Here is a 23,159-nt window from a genome sequence, read left to right on the forward strand (position 1 = left end):
CTTGTCTGCCTCCCCTCTACAAAAGATTCAACCTTTTCTTTCCACTTTTTACTGATCCTCATATTAAAATGCTTAAATTTTGATGAATTTGTTTTTGTAGAATTATCCAGCAAGATTGATGCCAGCCAACAGCCCGAACACAAGCAGTAGCCAGTCAAGTAATCACAGTCAGTCTGGAGAACAGTTAAGCAAAACCAATCTTTATATCCGTGGACTTGGCAAAAATACAACCGACAAAGACCTCCTTAATTTGTGTGAAATGTAAGAGACTTTTTAATTATTTTTCTGGCTTTTCCCTAAAATTAAATCCTATTGTTTTACAGACAAAATCTTTAACTTAGTAAATAAAAACTGGATTTGATATTACTTGTATCATAACTTAAATGGAAATGTCAAGGATCACCCAAACTGACTTAAACATTGAACAAGTGAACCACCACTTTTCAGAAACAAAACCATCAATAAACAATGGTTATCGCAACAGGGAGTAAGCATATAATAGAAATAGATGAGGAGTAAGCAGCAGGATAGTTGTCAAACTGAGGAATTGAATAGGCAAAATGTTTGGTTATGTCAAATCCAAAATGTTGAGTCCATCCTTATCACTTCCATGTTTTCCTTGGTCTTTCCCTGTCAATTGACTTTGCTACTTCAACTGATATACATCTACTAACTCAAGTACTCTCATCCATTCTTTCAATGTGACCAAACCAATGACGTCTCCTGTTTTGCATATATCTCCTTATACTCACCAAATTTAATATTTTGAAGTCCTTGGATCTGAATCTATTTTTAAAATTTGAATTACACATCCATCATATTGCTCTTCGCATTTTTCATGTAACACACGTCCTTAGCCTTCACTGGCTTGGTTTCATTTCCATATATCATGCTGTGCACACAGGCCTGAGAGACTCTTTCTTTGCTCAACAGCCGTAACGCTTTTCTGGTTAGTAATGTCAAAAGTTCCCTAAACTTGGTTCATTCACCTCTAACTCTTGCTATCTTGCTAACACCAACTCCTCCCCATGCTTCAATAGTACAACCAAAGTAACAGACCTTAATTCCATGAAAAACAAGTTATATCACTGTTAAATGACTTAAACAGTTGGATCATACTTGATATTACTTGCAAAGATTTCCGTTGACTCATGGTATTAAAAAAAAATGTTTGACTCTACAGCATTCTAAAATGGACCCTCATTTTTTATCAGAAGAAACAATTTTTTTTTTTCTAAAAACGTTTGATCTTACTCTTCTCCAATTGCTAACATTTATATCAGATCTGATCAAAGAGATTAAATCAAATACACAAACTTTGAACCAAACAACATAGTCGGTGTGATCAAGAGCAAAAAAAAAAAAAAAAAAGCACTTTAGAGATTTTCTCAAATCCCATATAGAACCGGAAAATATCAATATTTCAAGTTCAATTAACAGTAGAACCCCCCCCCCCACACACACACACACTGTCCATTTTAGATTGCTCTGAGAGCCAATTCAGAGCAGATTGGTTTTGAACAAGAAATATTCCATAATGATCATAATTCATTCTGAGTGTCTTATATATTGATTTTTATCAGTGACAATATTCTGTCATGAAATGCAGCATACACTAATCTCAAACAATGACTGACTGATGGTATAAGATCAAATGTTGAATAGGTTTTGAGTCCAATTTATACAGCAGTTCAAGTTTCCCTTTCCTTTATGTGCAAACATATTTTCGATGATGAATTCTTTTGTACCACTTCCTGTAATTTCCTGATATGAAAGATTACTCTCCTGATCAGGAGGTTTTGAATTAGTAAAATATCCAAGTTTATCAAAATAATTAGATGAGTTTGGATGCTGAAAGAATTGTGTAGTTGTAAACTGGGTGACAGAATTAGAGATTTGGGTTGGAGTTGTAAGAATGCTGAGAATTGTGATTGGATTTTAAAAAATTTCTAGTGAATCTAATGAATAGTTTGCATATTGAAGTTTTTAAAATAAGGAGTCTGGGTAGGATGTATTGGAAAATCGAAAGGTCTGTCAAACCTATTGTTTGACTCCCTGGTTTTAGAAATACGTAAATTTTCTGTCATAATCCTTTGATCACGTTAGGTTGCCAGATTGGCTTTTTAAAGGCCAAATTTGGCTTTTCTTTTTCTTTGATAATTTTACATAAATATCTATTTGATAGTAATTATTATATAAAACATAATTAAATTTTTGACTTGAAATTATTTGAATGAAAATAATTTCCATTTTTACAAATTAACAATTAAATAATTCATACTCCAAAATTGTCATCAGTTATTGTATGATACTCTCCTAGTTATGATTAGTTATAATTAGAACCACTGCTATTAATCAATTTATGTCATTTACTGTATTTGTATGAATTTTGTTTGGGGGAGGAGGGTCTTTATTCTTTGTAAAGTTCAATTATATTGCACAGTAGTATTGATGTTCAAGTCTGGGATTTTACTTAAACAAATATTAAGAATTTTGTTCTCCTTCAAAATGTCCAAGTGGAAAATTACTAAAGTGAATGAACATTTTTATGGAAATTGCTTCAGACAAGGCATTAAGGATCTAAAAAAAAATATCACTTCAAGCTAAAAACTAAAAAAATTAGCCAATGTTAAATGGATAGATTCCAACCCAGAAAGTATCAATGCTTCTCCCTTTGTCATAAAAATTGTTAATGGAACGTGAGGACTTAAGGAAAAACAAGGGAAGCAAGAGATATGAGGTTGCTGAAAGTAAACCCAAGGTCCACTTTTTACTTTCCAATTAATAGTAAATGATAGAAAAAAATTTCATATTTCTTGGTCTAACTTATTTTTAAACAATGTTGACTGATTTTGAAGCCTTTAAGCTGTCAATTTGAAAGCTTTCAATTGTTTTTTTTTTTGTTATAAATATTTACTTTGTTTACTGGTTTTATTTTTCTTTATATGGTTTTTAAACATTTATTATAATCTGGAACCCAACTATGGTATTCAAGTAAATTAATCTGAAAACTTCAAATGAAAATATGATGTGCCTTCAATAAGTTTCCAAACTTTCTTCATGTGGGCACTTTTATTGATAGTCCACATATGAAACTCTAGTCTCCTTTAAAGTAATCTCCTCCGGCTGCAATGCACTTGTTGTACCATTCCAACAACTTTTGGAAGATCCCATGGAAGTCCTCTTGTGTGAGCGTGTCAATGACCCTCGTCACAGCCTTTTTCATCTTCTCAATTGTCTCATAATGACATCCTCTAAGGTTTTCCTTGAGCTTAGCGAATAACCAAAAGTCACAGGAAGCAAAATCTGTACTATAGGAAGGGCGAGGAACTGTTTTGATGCCCATTTTAGTCAAATAATCTGATCTTCCCTGGGCATTGTAGCATTTTTTCCAAGTTTAAAACAGAATTTTATTGCATATCATTCTTCTGAAGTGTCCTCACATCCAGATTGCATTTTTGTAAATTCACCAACTGTGACAACCAAGCTTTAGTAGGGTGTATTCCAATTCCTGCTGTAGCTGTTCATTTTAACCTGAAATCATAAAAATTGGCCAGTCATTTCATAAGATGTATAGCAATAACATACTGAATTTTCAAGAGTCTACAACAATTTTAAATGCCTGTAAAAAAAATGCCTGAAAACTTATTTAAAGCACCTCATTCCTGCTGTCAAATTGGCTGTTTCAACTTTTCATAGTCAGTTAAGCATAACTTTTCACACATGTAAACTAAAAGTATATAATTTTAATTTTCTAAGTTGTTTTTTTTATTCATATAGATTTTTACAGATATTCAGATAATTTTAAACAAACTAAAATTTTACTTGAACTTTAAAGTTTTCAAAAGCTATATGAATTCAGTAAAAAATACTTTTGAACTGTGATTAATAGTAAAAAGTTTTTCAATATATCAAAACAAGACTAAGTAAATTATGCTTAAAAAATAATCAAATTCATTAAAAATGTATTAATATGACTCAAAATTTACGAATGTTTTATATGTATTTTAAGCCGCTCATAGAAAAGCACTAGAATTTTTTCTAATCGCATATCACTAAAAATAGTGACAACTTGAAGCAGCCTGGAAAAATATTAATGCCACAAGAAAAAATATTGTACATTTATAAAGGGAGAAAGAGTTAATTTTATCTACATCAAAAACTTGTCAAAATAAGCTTAAAAATAAAGATATCTTAAGTTGAAATTATATATAAAAAAACTTTTAAAAAAAGACATCTAATTTAATTACATGTACACTGAAGTTACAGATTAGTACTAACATTTTAAAGTAACTATTTATTTTCAAATTTCGGGGGGGGGTTGGTCCTCCAACAAAAGGAGGGTGGACCTGTAAATTCACCCTTGTCTGTTTGTCTGTCCTCACTTTTCTCAATAACTATGCCTTGGAATTTTTTGAAATTTTGCACAAACGTTAAACATGATATGAGTAAAAAAAAGTAACAGAACAGATTTTCCAAATGATGGATATAATCATTTCTTTTTTTTTTTGCACGGTGCAGAACTCAAATTTACATATGCTAAAGCCTAAAACTGTACCGTTTGTTCGTTTTCACCAGGATTTGACATCCCCTGGGAACTTTTGGGGCTAAATATGGGAGGGTGGGGCAAATGCTCAAAACTTGGATGCAAGCTATTTTTGACAAAATTGGAATTGATCCTTGAGCTGACCAAGCTTGGAGACTGGCATTATAAGCTGCCAGAAAATGTCAAGCCCCAGAGTAAGGAAAATAACGACAAAGTTGATAGGATGATATATATCATAACAGTGGAGTTACTATCTTTAAGAGCATATTCTTCAGCTAACATTCATGTCTGTGGAGACTTAAATGTTCACAATGTAGATTGGTTAGCCCACTCAAACAAGACAGATGATGAGGGGAGGTTCTGGCACGATTTCTCCATTGCTTACCTAACTCAGATTGTTCATGACCCCCCCCCCCCCGACCTTTTTCTAACAACTTACCCTGAGCTATATTCACCTTCCGTTCTGTCCACACTGGGATCTTCCAACCACTCGGTTGTCTCTGTCAACATAAAAACAAAATATATTAAGACCTGACATACTTCTCCATACAGTATATCGATAGTCTATGGCTGACTGGGATAACTTTCGTACATTTTATATTTGATCTACCTCTTCGTTCCATGTTTAAAAAGAATGTGTCCTCCATAGAATCAGACCTGACGGAATGGTTAATTGTAGGTATAGACCGTTTCATACCCTCAAAAAAAAATTCCAGCAAAAACCTTACAGCCAGGTGTGGTTCTCTCCAGACTGTGCTGTTGCTATTGCGCACAGAAATCACTATTTCCGTTGGTTCCCATGTAGTAGATGTACTGACACTAAAGCCACCTTCAGAACTGCCAACAACCATTGTAACAGTAATAAAGAATGCGAGAGAGTTGTATGCTCAGTCCGTCACGTCCAATTGGCTTCCTGTGCGTCATAAGTAAGTTGCTAGAATCTGTTAAATAGAGAAGTAGTAAACCATGCAGCAAAAATAACCTCCTCAGTGACATGCAATATGGTTTCCGTTCTGCTAGATCTATAGCAGATGTGCTAACAGTTATATCTCATAGTCACATCTTTTTATCACATTCCTTTCCTCTTTCGTGGTACGGGTTTGAGCCTGCCTGCCTACTACCACCTTTTAAAAAAAATTTTTTTTGCTCAACACACTTTTAAACATCAAGCACAGTCGAAGAGTCACAACACACCCTCTCTCTCTTCCCACCACTGACAAAGAAATTAATCTATTTGGGACTCAGAAAAGTCTGTAAAGATCAACATTTAACTACGAACAGTTCTATATATATATATATATATATATTATATTTATATATTATATATATATTATATATATATGATATATATATTATATATATGATATATTTATATATTATATATATATTATATATATATGATATATATATTATATATATGATATATATATATATATTATATATATGATATATATATATTATATATATGATATATATATTGTATGTATATTGTATATCTTATCATGAATTTAATCCGTAGAATAGAGAATTGAGTTGGTCTTTCTTTTGTGTGCATGAGATTGATTCCCTTCCAGCACAACAGATCGACGAAGCAGCGGCATATCAACCCATTCATTAAATTAAGACCAACCAAATCAATTGACAGGTCCTGCCACACTGAGATACCTTGCGGAAGACGAAGCACAGATCACATTTGGTCCGTGACAAAGGGATCCCTTGGGAAGGGATCACTTCACAGGTTCACACTACGTTAACTGTGAGAAATACAGTTGACATTTAAACATGTATTATTAAACTAGCCTGGATGCCCGGGTGTTTAAAAGTGTGTGTTGAGCAAAAAAAAAATTTTTTTTTAAAAGGTGTTGGAAGGCAGGCTCGAACCCATACCACGAAAGAGGAAAAGAATGTGACAAAAAGACGTGATGTCTTTGTTGTTGCATCCATCGCCAAACCAGAAGTGATGTAAGTTTAAATTAAGGCTAGTCAATCAGAAAGAGGGAATAACTTTCGAAAATATCTGCAAAAAAAGCAACCCATCCCTGTAGAATAGTGCCCAATTGAGGGTGAAGGAATTAATGTTTTTAGTCAATTTTTCGATTTTTGTCATCCGAAAGGTGGGGTTTCAAAACGATACCAATCTCATGAAAATCCATCACCTCTGTCAAAAGCTTTAGGCAGGCATACAAACATACATACATTTAAACAAACAGGTGAGATTTATATTATAGATGTTGAGACGTCCATCCAAAGTGATCTAATGATTATAACCTCATGAACTGCACATGCAAGCTTAAGGGCCAACTTTCATATCCATCCATCTCACGGACAAACATCTTCCCCATGGAGTTCGGGTTATGTACAGAACTGACGGGCGACTTTTTAACATCAACAGATTTAGGACCAAAGGTCGAACGAACACCATATCCATTATGGAGCTACAGTATGCAGAAGATAACGCCCTTGTAGCCCTCTCAGAAGAGGACCTACAGTGTACACTGGTTGCTTTCACGAGGGCGTACAAACAGCTAGGACTAACAATTAATATAAAAAAAAGCCCAAATCCTCCATCAATCACCCCCAAACATCTCCATTGACAACACTAGACTGGAAAATGTGGACCACTTCCCATACCTAGGCAGCATCCTATCATCAAAAGCCAACATAGATGATGAAATACAACACCGTCTCAGCTGTGCCAGTGGGGCTTTCTCAAGGCTAAGGAAGAGAGTATTTGAGAACCGTGACCTTCTGGCAAAGACCAAAATCATGGTATATAAAGCTGTCTTGCTGCCCACTCTTCTCTATGGATCGGAGACCTGGACCACATACAGGAGGCACGTAAAAACCCTGGAGACGTACCACCAAAGATGCCTCCGAAAAATCCTCAGAATTAGTTGGAAGGACCGACGCACCAACATCAGCGTCCTGAGTGAGGCTGACATTCCCACTATCACCGCTACTATTGCTCAACACCAGCTCAGATGGACTGGTCATGTTGTCTGAATGCCGGATCTGCGCCTCCCAAAACAGATTTTCTACTCTCAGCTTGTTGAGGGAAAGCGTGCCCAGGGTGGCCAAAAGATGAAGTATAAGGACAACATCAAAGCAAATCTAAAGCGGTTTCACATGGACCTTGAGACATGGGAGGACGTGGCTGGGAGCAGGTTGGCATGGAGGAGCGCTGTCCACAAAGGTGCTGCGCTTTATAGTAGTGACCTAAATCAAGCTGCTGAGGATAAACGCAAGCACAGAAAGGACAGATTATCAACCAGATACACCCAACCCCACCCCACCACCACTACCTTTATCTGCCCATATTGCACAAGGCAAATTGGGTCTAGGATTGGGCTCTATGCTCACCTGAGGACCCACAGAAGCCACAACGGAGGACAGTCTTACTCGGACACGAGTGACCGCCGATGATGATATATATATAGTATTATTCACACTGAAGAAGACCGAAGGATTGGTAAAAATTGTGCTCTTGAACGACTTTTTGTATTCTTACCTGTCAACAAATAGGAAATAAATACAGAAAAGATATAAACATTTATATATTTTTCGTATTGATTTTTTATCCATATATAAGTATATATTCAATTATTTTGTTTTTATTAAATAATTAAGATATTCTATTCAAGTATAACTGGAAATATTTAAAGAAATTTTCATTTCTAAGCTTCATTAAAAACTATTTAGTGTATTTTTATCTTTTTGGTGTCTTTATCATTTAATAAAATTTATTAAATCTATTAATGGTTTGTGTGTGAACTATAACATTGGTCAGATTTCATAGCATTTGTAAATAACTCATTATTAAGTATCCCAAACCAAAGTGTTTTTTCCTGATTTATATCCAAGTTTTTTAATGTAAACACATAAACAATGGTACAAAATTTATTTTGGAAGTCATCAAATTATTATCTGTGAAAGTTTGTTTAGAGAATTTGCCTTGTGGACTATTGGTCCATGAGTCAATTTTCAGTGTATAACGGAAAATGTAGGCTTCAAACAAGTAAAAAATCCTTAGATATAATGTCATTTTGTGGTAAATGAAAAATCAATCATGATAGAAGCAATAATCATTAGATCAAACGAGCCTAAACATTGAACGAAATCCCATTATCCACTCCAAAAAAAGCATTTCTTTTAAATCTGCAAAAATGACATGGAAACACAGCTATAACTGTTCATGTAAATTTCATTTCCACAGCTAAATACATTAAATCTTAATCATTTGTAACATAGATTAGCTAGATATTTGCTTTGATAGGTTTTTATTGTTTTTACAGATTTGGATGATGTAGAAACAATTTGATAATAGGGCAAATATTTAATTTACTAAAGTTTTCAACTTGAATTAATTTGTGAAAGACAACTTAAAACGCTATCAAGCCTGCCATGTCAACAACTGATTTTTTTTTTTTCCAAGGGGGACTATCTCTATACATACATGCACAATATCACACACACTAAATATGAAAAACATTTTCTTTTTTCTTTTAAAAAAAATAAATCACTCCTCACTGAAGTTATCTAACTTTACCTACAAACAATGATTATGAACACAAGAGAAAAAAAAATGTACATTTATAAAGCGAAAAGGTTAAATTTTGTTTACATTCAATTTTATTAAAATAACCCCAAAATAAACATCAAGTGTTAAGGTACGGACGACACTGAGAGTATAGGAACATATGGTCGGTAGGGAGCAAGGTTGCAGGCCGGAGGAGCAAGGTGCAGGCGAGGTTGCTGGAAAGCTGCAGGAGGAGCTGGAAGGCTGCAGGAGTAGGCTGGAGGCACAAAGAGCTAGAAAGGCTGCAGGAATGAGCAGGAAGCTGCTGGAGTGACCTAGAAGTGCTGGAGACTGGGAGTGAAGTTAGCTGCTAGTGGGTCTTAGGAGGCAAGCAGTAGTGAATTGCATTAGTAAAAAAACATTAGCCCTTATCAGGGCTGGTTTGTTAGCTCTGATAAGGGTTGTTTGAACTGCTGTGAGACTACTGCTGCTGGGAATCCTTCGGCTGGTGGGTTCGGTCGACGTGACTGGTAGCGTCAGTCATCGCTTTGGGAGCCTCCTCCTACTCATGGTGTGGCGCCCGGCCAAAAGCCCTGGTTGGGCCGAGGCTGGCTGTATTTATTTGGCCAGCGTGGTTAGAGGCGTCGCTCTCAATAAGACAAACAAGCGACTAATTAATTCTAGGACAAAATTTATGCAATCAAAAGTAGCTTGGGAGTTCGTTGATTCCATTTAAATTAATTTTATCTAAAAGTAAAAAGTGAATTGCCTGAATTATTAGCGTTTTGTTTGATATATTTGAATTCCGACGTGCATAGGAGTCGAGGACGAAAAAGAAGCGAAGGTGAATGTGTTCACTGAATCCAGATATGTTCATACATTTTTTTATTTTATTTTTTTTTTTTTTTTACATTTTCACCCCAAACAAGGCACATTGCCACTTTGGTGTAGGGGGCTACTATCAGGGGCAGCAACTACTGGGGCACTATGTAGGGATTTGGGCAGCAAGATGTCGGTTCACGTTGCACTTGAACTTCTGCATGTCAGTACAGTTGGGGAAGCAGGGACCTAGCCTAGCGGTTCTGGGGAAAAAACTACTGGAGTAGAAAGATCTTTTACATCTAGGGATCTCTACTGTGTGGGGGGGTGGGATTTAGCTGCCTGTCGGGTTTGTCGAGTGTCTACGTCGTGGGAGCACAAGTGACTGCAGTTCGTCAGAGCATTCACCATTAAAATACTTGTAGAACCAGCAGAGGGATGCAACGTTTCGTCGATGGGACAGAGACTGAAGCTTAGATGGCAGTTCAGGGCCTATCAGATTGGCGACTCTTTTTTTAACCTTGTCTAGGAGCGAGAGACTAGTAGCAGATGCACCAGCCCAAATGTGACAACAATACTCCATACATGGGCGAATGGTGGCCTTATAGAGGTACAGGATACTTTCAGGTGTCAGTAGTTTTCTAGCACGGTAGAGAGAGCCTACCTTTCTCACAGCGGCCCTGGCAATGCTTTCAATATAATTGTTCCAACTCATGTTTCCTGTGAATGTTAGGCCAAGCAGTTTGAAAGATGTACTCTCAGACAGGGAGTCACTGGCCATTGCTATTGGTGGCAGAGAAGGTTTCTTGTAATTATTGACGAAAACCAGTTTAGTCTTGGCAGCATTGAATGTGACCATCCATTTATGCCCCCATTCCACTACAGATTGGAGGTCATCCTCTAGTGTTTTTGCCATTTCTTTAGATATGTGTTCATTTGTTTTCCTGTCATGCCTGTTATAGAGTGTAGTGTCATCAGCATATATACCCATCTCAGAGGCAGTTTTGTCGGGGAGATCATTAAAAAATATCAGGAACAATAGAGGTCCAAGGATAGACCCTTGAGGCACTCCCACATTTATATCACACTGTTTAGATGTTCGACCGTCGAGGACAACCTGGATTTTTCTCTTGTCTAAGAAGGATTCAATTATGCTAAGTATTCTACCAGTGATACCATATGATTTAATTTTCCTGAGGAGGCCCTTGTGCCATACTCTGTCAAAAGCCTTAGATATATCTAGAGCTACCGCTCTGCCCTCCCCCGCTTTGTCCAGTGTATAATTTTTTCTTGTTCTCATGTAACGCTTGACATAACTTGTTTTTTGAACAGAATAAACATTTACAACACCAAAAATCTATCGAGGTAGGTAGAAGAGTAACTTGCTTTTGGTAACATTTATTTTTTGGCCACTTTTCATACCTCTGTGAATTGTAAAACGAACCCAATAAATGTTATCATAGGCAAAGTAAGTTATTCTTTTATTTAATTAGCTGGCGTTAGCCTAACGCATTCGTTTGTTTAAGGGAAGGCAAAGAGAGCAGCAGGGGCAAAGAAAGAAAAATGGAGGCGGTGATTTTGAAACCGCGGCACCTAGGAGTCACCAATTATTAAGGCCCAGAGGCCACTCAAGGATAAGGGTTAAAGTGTACACTAGTCAATGGGACAATATCATAGTAATTGTTAGAAGTGTAAATTTGGTAAATTGGATTATTAAAGGGAACGGCTCATTAAGAACTTATTTACGTTGGACATGAAGATGACCATATTGTAGTCAGCTGGAAAGCAGGCAAACGGAACCTGTGTGGAGTTCTAATAAAGAAACTTTGTTCATGGAATCTATGTTTAGATTTTTACTCCTGTAAAAAAACAAACTTTTAAATGAGTTAAAACACACACATCCAATTAAGTAAGATATGTTAGTCTGTAAATTGTGCAAATTTCCTACCATTTTCAGTCACAAGCTTATATGCATTTTTGAATAGAACTGACTTAAGACAAAATGTCCAGTGGACCATGCATTTTTTGATACTTTGAATACTCATAACTCCTGTTCTAATGGGTCGATTGAAAAAAAAAAAAACTAAAGATAATATTTCTTTTTTATGCTCTTTTCAATAATGCTTGAGTTTATTCAATCTAAAGAAAAAATGGGTGTGGTATTGCTACTTAAAGATATGAACAGGAGTTTCTTTGTTTTTTATTTTTCATTGTGTACGTTTTATTAATTATATAACAATCACTTTAATTGAATCAGTAATTTCAACAGAAATCCAAAAAGTATCCATAACTTATCTCCCAATAACTAATGCAACTCTTTTAGTATCAGATAACGAGAGAACAATAAAAGAAAGGGTTCTCTTTTCGAGAATGTATACAAGGGAGATAACTCAAACTTTGTTGAAAAAAAGCAGATCAAATATTATTATAAAGCTATATTTATTTTTGCTTAAAAGTAAATCTTAATGAAATTATCAAAGAAATGTTTTGCTTTTTGTTTTTTTAATAAAGATAATTTCCCATAATGTTGATTAAAAACATATTTAATATATTTCTTTGAAGTTGAATTTATATTTACTTATTTTTATTTAGAAAAGAATCTTTGTAAAGTTTATGATTAGCAATTTTAATGTGTACAATTTTTTTATCCTACTACAACCTCTTTATATATTTTTTAATAACTAGTAGGGAGGTTCCCAACTTTGCCAGTCATAAAATATACGCTTAAATATATTAATTTATGCAGATTTTGTATTATTACAGAGCCAATTCTCTACTGATTTTAAGTTTTGAACTAAAATTGACTTGGTTGCCTTCAGCTAGAATCGAAATCAAAACCTTTAGTGTTCTAGCTATGTTTCCTTATTTAGTGTTCTAGCTGTATTCCCTACTGTTGGAGCTAACCAGACAGATACATAAGAAAGATGTAAGATTAAACCACTTCAAACTATGATTAAATGCATGTGTAAAAGTAATAGAAATATATTGGCAAGTTGAAATGAACATTTTGCATTTCAACTTGTCAACATATTTCTGTACACGTTATCCATCCCTCCAAACAAAGATTTTACTTGTTATAAACTATCCTTAGTGTATGATTACTATTGCCTGTTAATTTCAGTGTTATGTGACCTGTAGTTGAAGGGCTTATCGGTTAAACACACACACACACACACATGCATATATCTACTGTTTTTATTTACGTAGAATAGATAGTAATTTGAATACACTTTTGAAAATTAAAAAAGCAAGTTTTATATGATTTTTTGAAGCATGAATGAAAAAAAAGACATTGGATTTTATTGTTTGAAAATATAAACTGTTTTTTGTTTCTTTTCAGGTTTTTTCTTTTAGCAATTTTTTATTTTTGCATTTTATATTTTTCATCTAAAATGTTTTATTTTTTAACAGATATGGGAAAATTACTTCAACAAAAGCAATAATTGACAGCCAGCTCTCAACATGCAAAGGTGAGTTTCAATTTTCTATAAAAAATGTTTGACTAAATAAATCTTTAAAAATTTTGATTTGCATTTTGTAGTGGTCACTGATTTTTAAAGAGATTATTTTTGCGCACACACTAAATAAAATAATCAGTATATTTTTATCACTTAATATCAGTTTAAAACAATTTGAGGATTTCCAGACGAGTTATTTTTCCTTTGATCAGTATGTCACGGTTCTAACATAACTTTATTTAGTCCAATTTTCAGAGTCGGATTCAAGTAGGATTAAAGTTGACAAATCAAACTGTTTTTGACTTGTCAGTTTTTATTATTTTTGTTGTACCATGTTATTAGCAGTATAATAAAGCACTTGCAGCATCAATTGATGTTGAAATATTCATGAAATTCATGCACCACAATGTCTCTTGCTCATTTTTGGCCAAGATCAAAGTGTGGTATCTGTTCTTCAGATGCTGCACTTCGATTTCTTGTTCTCTTTCAGTGGAGGAGAAGTCCTTCACGACTGAAACAATTTTTATTTTTGTACCTTTTCTCCACATTAAAAAACGACCCTGGTGTCTAACTCTGTCCCGTGGGAAGGCATTGTAAATAGGTACAATACATTTTGAAGTAATCATCTAAAAAAAATTTAAAATCAGGTGGGGATGGATTTTATTTTCAAATGAAGAATATAATTGGAGTTGTCTACCTTTCTTAAAGTTTAAAAATTACAAACAAATAAAAACTAAAATAACTTTACTGCATCCTGAGTAATGTTGGATAGATACAGCTAGTGTGTATATGTACATATTCAAAACTTTCCACACACGTGATAGATCCTCACGAGATCGGTATCATTTTCAAGCTCGACCCTTCAGACGACAAATATCAAAAACTTGGCCAAAAACCTTCATATATATGAAATGCATTTAAAACATCACAAATCTACACAAGCACAAAATATAAATATGATGATGGGTAATTAACTCTGGACTAAATCAGAGGTTAGCTCCCAAATATTTGTAATTTTTTTTTATGCCGAAATAAAAAATAAGTTTATTGAATGAAATAAACTGAAATCAACTTATTTTTGCCAACTATTTTATTTCCACAGCATTTCTTTTATTAAAATGCCGTAATTGTTTTTGCATAACAAATCGTAATAAAAACATGGGTTTATTTGAAAGCTAAACTCTTTATTATATGAATATATATGAAATGCATCGGTTTAAAGCATCACCAATTTATGCAAGCACACAAAAAATAACAATGACTTGTAAAATGAATAAGTGTTTATATATTTACATGCTCACTTTGTTTTTCCAATTTGGCTTTTTTGTTTGTGAAAATCTGATACCGGGAAAAATTACAAAATTAAAAGTAAAAATTTAAATGCTATGGGAATCATTGTTCAGGTCCGCAGCAACATTTTTTTTTTTCTTTTCCTCATGACACAAGGTTGACGCATTAGGTGAAAGCACAGAATAATCAAATCTCTATTTTAAGAATGCGTTTATGGATACTAATGTTACTTTGGCATGGTACATTCATTTTGCCTATAGGCACCAGTGCCCGCTATTTTGCTGGGTCAGCAGTGGCTCCCACTAACCATAGTTTAAGTTTTTTTTTTACAGGTGGTGTAAGGAGGGGGGTCATACTTCCACTGGGCAACGCTGGTCCTGCTAGTATATATGTTTTGTGTGCGTGTGTAAAAATAAATTTGGGGTTTTTGTGTATTGATAATCATATTAAAACCCTTTTTTCTATTTACTTAAAAAGGAAATACAACTTTGTTATATATGGGTTGTGGAATTGCATTTATCTACAAAAGATCTAGCTAATTTGTATATTCTTTCAAACATTCATTTTAATTCCATATTAGTTTTTTCGGTTTTCTTATGGGATAATCATCTTTAGTTAACTATTATAATTCATGCAAATATTCTACATGATTTATTCTTGTGTAATATTTGTGTAAAAAGGTTATAGTAAACACAAACCTCTTTCTATAAATATTTATGTATGCATATATATATTTGTTTAAAAAAATTTTGTATACCAAACTCCTGTTAGTTTTTGGCCTACAGACATGAAACTTAATATATAGGGTTTTCAAATCCATGCAAAACTTTATATTTGGGTTTTAGCCGGGGGAAAATTGGTGCAAAAATATGAAAATTAAAAAAAAAAACGAATTTGCGAGGTGAAGATCAAACGACGGCATTATGAATATGCTTGTGTAACATAATAGCTAATGGTCCATGTTTTAATTTTTAACCTTGCAGCAACCGTCTTCATAGCTCAAGCATTAACGTCAAAGGAAAAAGTAAATTGTTGGGTAAACATTTTGGTTTCGATTCTCGGTGATGGCACATAAGTTATTTTGTTTTTATTTAATTTTTTAAAACTTTTAAATCATAATTATATATTGGGTCCGATATAATAAATAAAAAATCTGCATTAATCAAAATATCATATTTAAGCGTATTTTACGACCAGGCAATGCTGAGCAGCCTGCTGATATAACAACATAATTAGTCTTTCATATGAATTAGTATGTCAAAACATGTCTAAATGTTGATTTGGAATGATTCAAGAATTTGGGAGTTATTTTAAAAACAAAAGAAAAAATGTAATTTGCATGAGAAGTTACATAAATCCTTTTTCCTTGACATTGTCAGAGAATTTGTCTTAAACTTTCTACCCCTCTATTCTTGATTTGTCAATCCCAACTGTCGAGGTGTACCCATATTTTGTGAACATCTATCTCTGTTAAAACTAATTTTTTTCATCTTCTAACTACATCCATTACACATAACTAATTTAATCTTCGACTTTGATTAGCCTTAATTCTTCCATTGATAAAGTTCTTCTTGCAAGCATAGATCTTTCAATTTGTTTTGATATGGCCTACACAGTGTGAATCCATAACCATATCTCTGATTACTATAGAAGAACACATAGGGTACACGACGTATACAACTGTCTTATGAATTTTTGTTGTTCTTCTGACACAACGCTACGCTGTTGAGTTGAAAGCTGCCCATGTTTTTTTACATTTTCACCCAAAACAAGGCACAGTGCCACTTTGATGTAGGGATCTACTATTAGGGACATATGTTGCAGGGAAACTATGTAGTTACACTTGAACTTCTGCATGTCAGAACAGTTGAGGAAGCCGGAATCCAGAAGGGAATTCCAAAGTCTAGCAGGTTTGGGGAAGAAACTCTTGGAGTAGAAAGCTTTCTGACATCTGGGGATCTCTATTGTGTAGGGGTGGGACTTTGCTGCTTGTCGGGTTTTTCAGAAGTATTTACGTCGAGGGAGTACAAGAGTTTGTAGTTCGTCAGAGCATCCACCATTAAAATACTTGTAAAACAGGCAGTTCAGGACCTATCCTGACTTGGCAACTCTTTTTTGAACTCTGTCCAGGGGTGAGAGACTAGTAGCAGATATTTTAGGGCCATATATATATATATATATATATATATATATATATATATATATATATATATATATATATATATTGTATATAAATTAGTTATACATGAACACCTGTTTTGTTGTTACTGCAGCTCATTAGTGTGGCTGACTGATGAGATTTGAAACTGCAAACACAGGGGCTATAGTTGTAGTTTTACCACTATGTTTAAATATTAAGATACTTCTGTTTTGTCAGTCAGCCAGTTGTGATAAGTATTTTTCAATAAATCTTCATATTTCAAAAACTGTCATCAGTATTTATGAAACTTGGCCTGTCCGTTGTCACAAGAGTATGGAGTATGTCAAAAACTTGGGTTGGGTTGAATAACAATTTTTAAAAAATTTTCTTTGTAACATGAACTAACATTTTCACAAGCAAAAAAATAAAAATGAAATGCATAATTAAATTGTATGTGGATTATGTAGGAATGAAATTTCCACCTTGAAGTTAAGGTTAAGAAATTAACATGTCGAAGGAAGTGACGTTAAAAAAAAATAAGTCTGGATGGGATATTTAGAAGTGAGGAGGAAAGTTAGTCTACTTCAGTTTTCACATAAGAGAGCGGCCATATTTTGGAGATCTTCTCTCTCCACCCATGATGACAGTGGGAAAGAAGATTGATACTGTTTATTCCAAAGGTATTTTTTTTTTTTTTTTAATATTAAACCCAACAAGCCGTGCATGTGTAGTCCCCCTCTACTGCTGCATGTGAGATGACGCCACAAAAAATAGTGAACAAATGATGAATGTGAGAAGTGTGAAGGGCCAACGTTGCCTTTACATTTTCGCCAAGTTTCAGAAAAATCTAATGGCAAAAGTTATGGGTCAGAAAGTGTCATTTTTTTTGCAATTTTGGAGCATTTGTGACCCCTTTTGAGCTTCTGGGAATGCTGAATCCCAGTGAAAATGGACAAACGGTGCAGTTTTCACGCCTTAAGACATGTATATTTGAATTCAGCACCATGGAAAACCACTATATAGTCAGACATATCAAGATTTTTGAGTAATATGAAAAAGGAGCCACAAAAAGGGGTGTTTTTAGCACTAAAAGTCCCTGGGGATGCGAACCAGAATTTTGCCAAGGTCACCCATACTGGATTTATATTAAGAACAATGACCTTCACATTTTAGCCAAGTTTCAGAAAAATCTAATAGATGGATCAAAAGTTACAGAGCAAAACATGTAAAAAAAAAAAAAAAACTTTTTTTTTTTTTTTTTCACAAGGTAGTCACCACTTATCAAGGCCTGGAAGCCACTCGGGGATAAGGGTTATTGTGTGTACAGTACATTAGTGTTGGAGATTTGATAAAGTGTCTTAAGGAGGCAGTTCATCAGGAATGTGTTCATATTGGACTTGAAGATATCCAGGTTGTAATCAGATGGGAAACAGGCAACCGGAACAATTCCACAGGTGTGCACTTCTAAGAAAGAAGTTTTGTTCATGGAATCTACATTTTGATTTTGGCACAGATAAGGAGTGGGGAAAATTTTTGACAGTGGTTTCAGCTAGGCGGGTGTTTATCGTGAAAGATTGTCGAGGGGGAACCAGAGATTGGAGTTCAGACAAGCACCTGCCATGATAGTAACGATAAAACAAAGACAGGCTCGCAACGTCTCTCCTGTGAGAGAGAGAGGTTGCAGGGAAGAGAAAAGGGCATCACCCACTAAACTATGAAGTCTATTTTGTACTCTGTCAAGGCAGGATAGGCTGTTTTTAGCAGCCCCTACCCAGATATGGCAGCAGTACTCCATCCTTGGACATACTTGGCTTTATATACAGATAGAGAATTGAATCAGGGGTGAGATATCTTCTGGAGTGGTAGAAGGATCCTACCATTTTTCCAGCGACCTTGGCAACTAACTTGATGTACGTGTTTCATTTCAGGTCAGCCCAGAAGTTTATCAAAACATGGAGCTTCTCTTAGACGAGAGCCACCCATTTCAATTGATGCTAGATGGGGATCAGAGCATTGATGATGTAAAGATAGGAGCTTGGTTTTAGATGCATTAAAAGTAACCAGCCACCTCCTCCCCCACTGTACCACACGCTCAAGATCAGAGGAGAGAGAATCTGAGAGAACTTTGTCATTTACGGCCTTTGATGTGTTGCCATAGATTGTCGTGTCATCAGCATAGATGTCAACGAATCATTTAAGTATGTGTTTTGGAAGGTCATTGATGTATCAGGAAGAGAGTTGGGCCCAGGATTGACCCTTGAGAGACTCCAGCATTAATATTGAGGGCCTTTGATTTCTGCCCATCAACCACTACTCTTATAAGCCTATCGGAGAGAAATGATTTAATGATCGAGAAAACATTTCCAGTTATACCGTAGCTGGATATCTTGTGAAGTAGGCTTTTACGCCATACCTTATCAAAGGCCTTTGATATATCAAGAGCAATTGCCCTAGAAAGGAAGCCTTTGTCAAGAGATTCGCTAATCCTACGAGATATAACAGTTGGCACATCTGCTGTGGATCTTGCAGAACGGAAACCATATTGCATGTCACTAAGAAGGTTATTTCTACTTCTCTATTTAATATGGATTCTAGCAGCTTACTAATGACACCCAGGAGACTTCTAACTTATCACCTGAATTCTTAAATACTGGGCATACTGATGAGATTTTCCAGGATGTTGGGAAGCACTTCTCTTTAAGGCAACGCTTAAAGAGTTATGTAAGTATGGGGGCAAGTTCTAGTTGAAGCTTTTTCGGCACAATGATTGGAATGCCAACAGGGCCAGTTGCTTTACTGGAATCAAGGTTCTGGATTTGACCTCTTTTGAGCCCCTGGGTATGCAATGGGAATTTTTGCAAAAAAAAAAAAAAAAAAAATTTACTGTACACATCTATTTAACGGAATACAATTTGTGGCAAAATTTAAGGAAAATCTAATGAATGGTTACCTGGCAATCGTCTGGACTAACGGACGCCACTAAAAACATATGTCCCTCTCCTATAAATCGGGGGGACCAAAATGAATGTGCTGTAATGTCCACTGTTAACAAGTATACAAAAATGTTATATTAGGTTGACTGTTACACATTGCTGAACATGTACAAAGAGATTATTATTTCAACTGCTACTAATGGGTGAGTAACACTTCTGCTTCAAAACGCACATCGGTCATTGTTAGTATCAAGTGAAAAAGATGTGACCGTAACACAAGTGAATAAATTGTGTAAGAATATTAAGTCCGGGGAAAGTGAAGTGATTTTCTAGGTTTTTCATCACAAAAAATTTAATTGAAGAAAAAAAAAAAAAATTTAATAACAAAAATGTAATATTGAACAATCTTCAATGATTTTTGCAAAAGTGACTCAAATTTTTATGAATTCAGTTAAACATTCAAGTAGCCTACTTTAACAATTTACAAATTATACTTGACATAAGTTATTGACTAAAAAAAAAAATGTGACATTTGTGTTGATATTTGACTTTTTACTGGCACAAAAACAAATTTTCTTCTGAATTATAATGGATGATATCAGTTCTCAAATAAAAAAATATTTATTGAATGGCTCCAACACTGAAAGATACACCAACAATCTGTAGGCCATACTGCCTGTTCAAAGACCAATCATCTGCTTGGTGCCAAAAGCTACAGAATGATGAATGAAATCCTAAACAAAACCTATGCATCATATTAATGTATGCAAAAAGGGTCTTAAGCACTAAAATTTAAAAATTGTTAACTCCTATCACACAACCACGTGTGATAAAAGACATTTAAACCAACCATGGTTAACACCTTCATGGACTACTGTCCACGGGGGATTTTATATCTCTGACGGTAAAGATGATTTACAAAAAATGTCAGAACTTTATGAAGACTTAAGTCATAAGATTGTTTATTCATTAAGATGAATAATTTATTCTGGAGAAAAAAAAAAAAAAAAAATATCATGTGATTTTCTAATTTCTATAATATACTTAGAAATAGTCGAAGGTATTGAATGAATTGTGAAAGATTGCTTTACACGTATTGTGTGCATATTGATGGTTGCAGATTATTCTTAGACCTCATTAATAATACGTTTTAACAAGGTGCCATGGCAGATCTGAATGAACTTAATTTCCCATAATTCAATTGTCAGTGTACATCATATGAGTCTTTCATAAATGTTAGGATATGGCACGTACCAAAAGTTCCAAACTGGGTAAAAAAAAAGAAAGCCATGGTACCACATGAGATCTGAATCAAATCCGGGAAAGTAGTCAGAGAACACTATTTTTTCTTACAGAAGAAGAAACATATGCTGATAGCTGAATGCCATTTCTAGTTTCCTTTTAACAGAAAACTACACAAACTAAGAGAACATGTCTGCTTTGAAATCCACATTTGAAGAATATTATTTTTTATTTAATTTTTTTTTTATCTTTTTTTTTTTTTTTTTTTTTTTTTTTAATTATTACATTTTCACCCCAAACAAGGCAAATTGCACTTTGGTGTAGGGGGCTACTATCAGGGGCAACAACTACTGGGGTACTATGTAGGTTACACTTGAACTTCTGCATGTCAGTACAGTTGGGGAAGCAGGGACCTGGAATGAAATTCCAGAATCTAGCGGTTCTGGGGAAGAAACTACTGGAGTAGAAAGATCTTTTACATCTAAGGATCTCTACTGTGTGGGGGTGGGATTTAGCTGCCTGTCGGGTTTGTCGAGGGTGTCTACATCGTGGGGGCACAAGTGTCTGCAGTTCGCCAGAACGTTCGCCATTAAAATACTTGTAGAACAGGCAGAGGGATGCAACATTTCGTCGATGGGACAGAGACTGAAACTTAGATGCCAGTTCAGGGCCTATCAGATTGGCGACTCTCTTTTGAACCTTATCTAGGAGCGAGAGACTAGTAGCAGATGCACCAGCCCAAATGTGACAGCAATACTCCATACATGGACGAATGGTGGCCTTATAGAAGTACAGGATACTTTCAGGTGTTAGTAGTTTTCTAGCACGGTAGAGAGAGCCTACCTTCTTCGCAGCGGCCCTGGCAATTTTTTCAATGTAATTGTTCCAACTCATGTTTCCTGGGAACATTAGGCCAAGTAGTTTGAAAGATGTACTCTCAGATAAAGAGTAACTGGCCATTGCTATTGGTGGCAGATTGAAGGTCATCCTCTAGTGTTTTTTCCATTTCTTTAGATATGTGTTCATTTGTTTTCCTGTCGTGCCTGTTTTATAGTGTAGTGTCATCAGCATATATACCCATCTCAGAGGCAATTTTGTCGGAGGGGGGGGGGTTCATTAATGAATATTAGGAACAATAGAGGTCCAAGGATAGACCCTTGAGGCACTCCCACATTTATATCATATTGTTTAGATGCACGACCGTCGAGGACAACCTGGATTTTTCTGTTATCTAAGAAGGATTTAATTATGTTAAGTATTCTACCAATGATACCATATGATCTAATTTTCCTGAGGAAACCCTCATGCCATACCCTGTCAAAAGCCTTAGATATATCTAGAGCTACCGCTCTGCTCTCCTCTGCTTTGTCCAGTGGTTATATATGTTCAGAGATTACAGTGAGGATGTCTGCTGTTGAATGGGCTTGTCTAAATCCATATTGTTGGTCAGTCAGAAGTTTAGCATCTGTAAGGTGATGGACTAGAGCATGGTTAATTATTGTCTCAAATATTTTGGCAAAAAGTGGGAGGAGGCTAATGGGGCGATAATTTGATGAGTTCTTTCGTCAGAATTCTTGAATACTGGTACCACAGAAGCAGTTTTCCAATAGCCAAGAAAGCAAGCTTTATTAAGGCATTTGTTGTAGTTTGGAGAGAACTGGAGCTACTTTGGCTGAGCACGTTTTTAATAGCACAGCTGGGATGAGATCGGTTCCACATGCTTTTGAAGTGTAAGGTTTTTATGATAGCATGCACCTGAGCAGGGGTGATTTTTTTTTTTTTTTTTTTTTTTTTTTTTTTTTGCATGTTTAGTCGAAAGCACATAAAGGCTTGATCGTCCGATTCTAGGTTTGTTTCTCTCGTCAAGGGGAGGGTGTTACAAATGTTGACTCCAAGTCCATGCGTATGTCTGTCAGAGTCCTTACAGCAGAGTGGGAGATAGCCAGGCATGTTAAAGTAGTTAGATGGGATGGAGGAGTGTAGGTTAGTCTCACTTAGTGCTAAGATATCCAGAGTATTTGTTAGAAGAAATGCTTCATCATCAGCTAAATTAGTTCTAAGCCCACGGATGTTCGTGAATGCAAGCCTCAAGGGAGGAGGCAAGTTAGATTTGTTTGACCCTAAGCCTGGTTAAGCTTATTTTTTGATTGTACTGTCATCATGTTCTTAAAGAGTTTCAGTTAGGTAAGGGGGAGCTGAACAAAAGGTTATGCAG

At 35.1% G+C, this 23,159-nt stretch overlaps 1 protein-coding gene across 34 annotated transcripts in view; it reads left to right on the forward strand.

The window, feature by feature from the left end:
• Positions 1 to 23,159, forward strand: part of LOC145291518 (RNA-binding motif, single-stranded-interacting protein 3-like) — a 553,599-nt gene that overhangs the window by 473,833 nt on the left and 56,607 nt on the right. For all 34 annotated transcript variants that reach the window (XR_013869432.1, XR_013869442.1, XR_013869447.1 and 31 more), the window contains 2 exons: positions 101 to 261; positions 13,293 to 13,351. Coding sequence is in view for 13 of the 34 variants with exons in the window: in XM_080137497.1 (XP_079993623.1) it covers positions 101 to 261; positions 13,293 to 13,351 (220 nt within the window). In the remaining 21 variants the exon portion in view is untranslated. The remainder of the gene's footprint in view (positions 1 to 100; positions 262 to 13,292; positions 13,352 to 23,159) is intronic.

This window comes from Euprymna scolopes, chromosome 12 (genome assembly GCF_053919585.1).
Source record: "Euprymna scolopes isolate OS-2025 chromosome 12, ASM5391958v1, whole genome shotgun sequence".
In the NCBI taxonomy this organism is placed as follows: domain Eukaryota; kingdom Metazoa; phylum Mollusca; class Cephalopoda; order Sepiida; family Sepiolidae; genus Euprymna; species Euprymna scolopes.